This window comes from Camellia sinensis, chromosome 7 (assembly GCF_055761805.1).
Source record: "Camellia sinensis isolate YWXY chromosome 7, ASM5576180v1, whole genome shotgun sequence".
Classification (NCBI taxonomy): Eukaryota; Viridiplantae; Streptophyta; class Magnoliopsida; order Ericales; family Theaceae; genus Camellia; species Camellia sinensis.
The window spans coordinates 60,071,437-60,075,431 of NC_138967.1; the positions used below are offsets into that span (position 1 = coordinate 60,071,437).

General features: G+C 34.1%; 1 protein-coding gene across 1 annotated transcript; it reads left to right on the plus strand.

The window, feature by feature from the left end:
* The first annotated feature begins 1,247 nt into the window (after window positions 1–1,247).
* LOC114311554 (protein FAR1-RELATED SEQUENCE 5-like) lies at window positions 1,248–3,331 on the plus strand. Its single transcript, XM_082880765.1, has 4 exons — window positions 1,248–1,380; window positions 1,501–2,851; window positions 2,934–3,180; window positions 3,257–3,331. The coding sequence occupies exons 1-4, from the start codon at window positions 1,248–1,250 to the stop codon at window positions 3,329–3,331; spliced, it is 1,806 nt and encodes a 601-aa protein (XP_082736891.1).
* Window positions 3,332–3,995: the final 664 nt, after the last annotated feature.

The following is a 3,995-nucleotide window of genomic DNA, read 5'->3' on the forward strand; positions in this document are numbered from 1 at the left end:
AATGAGTGGTAAGTCAAGTATTGAGTAGTAGGTATGGTTTAAATGAGTGGTAAGTCAAGTCTGATAAAATAGTAAGTACAGTCTCATTGACTAGTAAGTGTGGTTTAAATGGCTGATAAGTCAAGTTTGATAAAGTAGTAAGTAGAGTCTTATTGAGTAGTAAGTGTGGTTTAAATGAATTAAGTCTGATAAAATAATGAGTAGAGTCTTATTAAGTAGTAAGTGTTGTTTAAATGACTGATAAGTCAAGTTTTATAAAGTAGTAAGTAGAGTTTCATTGAGTAGTAAGTGTGATTCAAATGAGTGGTAAGTCAAGTTTGATAAAGTAGTAAGTATGATTTAAATGAGTGGTAAGTCAAGTCTGATAAAACAGTAAGTACAGTCTCATTGACTAGTAAGTGCGGTTTAAATGGCTGATAAGTCAAGTTTGATAAAGTAGTAAGTAGAGTCTCATTGAGTAGTAAGTGTAATTCTGATAAAGTAGTAAGTATAGTCTTATTGAGTAGTAAGTGTGGTTTAAATGAGTTTAATTATCATTCAAAAACACAACACTTGCCATTCCTAGTATTTTGTGACTCAACTTACCACTTACCATCTATTTTACCACCTAGTATTTTACATACCATTTTCTACTTGCTTTTTCTTAATTAATTTGTTTATGTTTATGCTTATTGCAGATGGAAGACAACACTGAGCAAAACAAGAATAACATTATATATGAACTAGATGATGATGACGGTAATGATGGTGAGTATAATATTCATAATGAAGATGATATCGTCAATTCTAATAATATTCCAACTGAAAAAGATATTAAGCGTCTAGATGAATTAACTGAAAATGATGTGTTTGAAATGACATTTGATTCAGAAGAAAACGGAGAAAGATTTTATAATTCGTATGCTAAGGTGAAAGGTTTTAGTATTCGAAGGGATCAGTTGCATAAGGGCAAGAATAATATGGTTATATCAAGGAGTTAGGTATGTTCAAAAGAAGGATACAGACAATCCAAATACCTTGAGGTTGAAGAACGTAAAAGAGAACCAAAACAATTAACTAGAGTTGGTTGTCGTGCTTGTTTTCGTATCAAATACAATCGGAGTACTTCCAAATATGAAGTGAATGAATTTTTCAAGGAGCACAATCATTCCATGATAGGGCCTCTTAGTGTTCAATTTCTTCGCTCACACCGGAATGTTACGAGTGCCGACAAGGCACAAAGCAATGCAATGCATCATATTGGTATGATGACAAGTCACATTATGGACTTTGCTGCACAACAAGCAGGTGGCTATGAGAATGTTGGGTTCATACAGAAGGACATGTACAACCATTTTGGGACTGAGCGTAGAGCGCAAGTTGTCGATGGTGATGCAGAAGGTGCTTTGGCTTACTTATGTGGTAAAAAAGAGCAAGATCCAATGTTTTATTATAAATATGATGTAGATGGAGAAAATTGATTAAATAATTTGTTTTGGACTGATGGTGGATCTCGAATAGATTATTTGTATTTTGGTGATGTGTTGATGTTTGATACTACGTATCGGACAAATGCGTACAACAAACCTTTTGTGATACTACAAAGTGTGAGCAACCACTTTCAAATGACTGTTTTTGGGTGTGCACTGTTAGCTTCCGAGGCAGTAGAGACATACATATGGGTGTTAGAGAAATTTCTTGGTGCGATGGATCACAAGATGCCTCTGTCCGTAATCACTGACGGGGATAAGGCCATGTGTAGAGCAATCAAAATAGTTATGTCTACTGCTCGACATCGATTATGTAAATGGCATCTTGAAATGAATGCTCTTTCCAATATCCACATAGAGGGATTTCTTCATAGCTTTGAAAAATGCATGTCAATGCAATGTACACAAGAAATGTTTGAATTAGAGTGGAAGAACCTTGTAGACAAGTATGGCCTTCATAATAACAAGTGGATTGCAGATGTATATTGCAAGCGTACTCTATGGGTTGAAGCATACCTCCATGGACATTTCTTTGCTGGTGCAAAAAGTACGCAACGTTGTGAGAGTATGAATGCATTTTTTAATCGATTCCTAAAGGTGCGCCTAAGGCTCTTTGAATTTGTAAGGGCATATGATAGAGCACTTGCAAGACTTCGCCATAACGAAGCTAAGGCACAATCTGAAACTGAGAATACCACTCCTATTCTTTCTAAAGGTATGAAAAGGATTGAAAGACATGCAACTGATATATTTACTCGTGCCATATTTTTCAAATTTCGCGAACAAATAAAATCCGAGCAAGTGTTATTTATGTCAGGAAAAACTGATATGGAAGATATTCACGTATACTATTTGTCTATGTATACACATCCAGAATCCACATGGAATGTACAATATCGGCCAAGTGATCATGCCATGAAATGTTCTTGTTTGTATTTTGAATCATGTGGAATACCATGTTCCCATATGGTATCAATCATGAAAATGGAGCATTTGAAAGAAATTCCCTCTAGCTGTATGGTACAAAGGTGGAAAAAAATTGTCAAGTCTTTCACTTTACTTGGTAAGACCCCTTTTCCAGAATGGGTTACGCAAACAACACGGTTCGGTGCATTGTCAAGTGCATATACTGAGATGTGCTATTATGCTTCACACTTAACTAATGGATACGAAGAAGCTAGAGATGCAGTGACAAAGTTAACATGTCGAATGAAAGATTTGTATGTCCAACATGTTGAAGGAAATGGAACAAAAGGAAAAGCCAATGTTGAAGGGACATGTTTACATTTTGGTGTTGGTGATCCTCCTTTTACAAAGACGAAGGGGAGTCGTTCTGTTGCAAAGGATAAGTTTTCAAAGCCAAGAAAATGTGGTCATTGCAGGTATCTAACAATTTAATTTATCTAGTAAGTGTATTGAATTATAATTAAATTTATATCCTAAGTGTAATGTGTTTTGTTACAGAGGTACTGGTCATACGAGGAATAAGTGCCCAAAACTAGAAAATGAGAATATTGATTCTTTTCCTACACAAGATACTTATGTATCAGGGGCAAGCATGTTGCACCAAGAAGGTGGTTTCAATGTTGACCTTACTTTTACTAATAGTGACTACAATATAATGGGATATGATTCCAGTGGGCACCCTACTTTTGTTGGAATTGACTACAATATAATGGGATACGATTCCAATATCTATCCTAACTTTGTGGTAATAATTTTTTATTCAACTTTTATTCACAAAATTTATGTTTAAGAATTTATTAATTATTAGTTACATTATGTAGGTACGTACATGCTCAGAAACTCCTGACAACATTTATGGCCGTGTCGTAGGAGGGACAATTGACTTGTCAAAGTGATTGTAACAATCTTCGAGACAATCAAAGAAATCAGCCTTATATTTTGATTTTTTGTGTGACATTACTCGTTTGTGTAAGGCTTATATTTATAAGATATATGACTTTTTATATGAATAAGACAAATGATAGTGTAAGACTTCTACTATTCTCAAACACAATACTTACCACTATGATTTCATTCATCATATTCATAACAACATAATGGTAAGTAATGTAGTAAGTGGAGTCTATTTTAAGTGGTAGTAAATGAGATTTATTTGAGTGGTAAGTCAAGGCTAACAAACTGGTAAGTAGAGTCTTCTTGACTAGTAAGTATGATTGAATAAAATGGTAAGCCAAGAGTAATGAAGTAGTAAGTGGAGTTTATTTGAGTGGTAGTAAGTAAGGTTTATTTGAATAGTAAGTGAAATGTAAAAAGTTATATGACTTATATTTATAAGGCAATGTTTACTAATTGTTCTTATGCTACTTACCATTCATCAACACAATAATTACCATTATGATTTTATTCACCATGTTCGTAACAAAATAATGGTTTTCCACGAACACATAAACTATTTGGCAAATAGTTTGCAAAGTCATCATCACTATCATCAAAGAAGTCTGAAATGTCTGGATCAGAAACTAGCAATGGATCTTCAATGATTGTTGTGATAGCATTGTC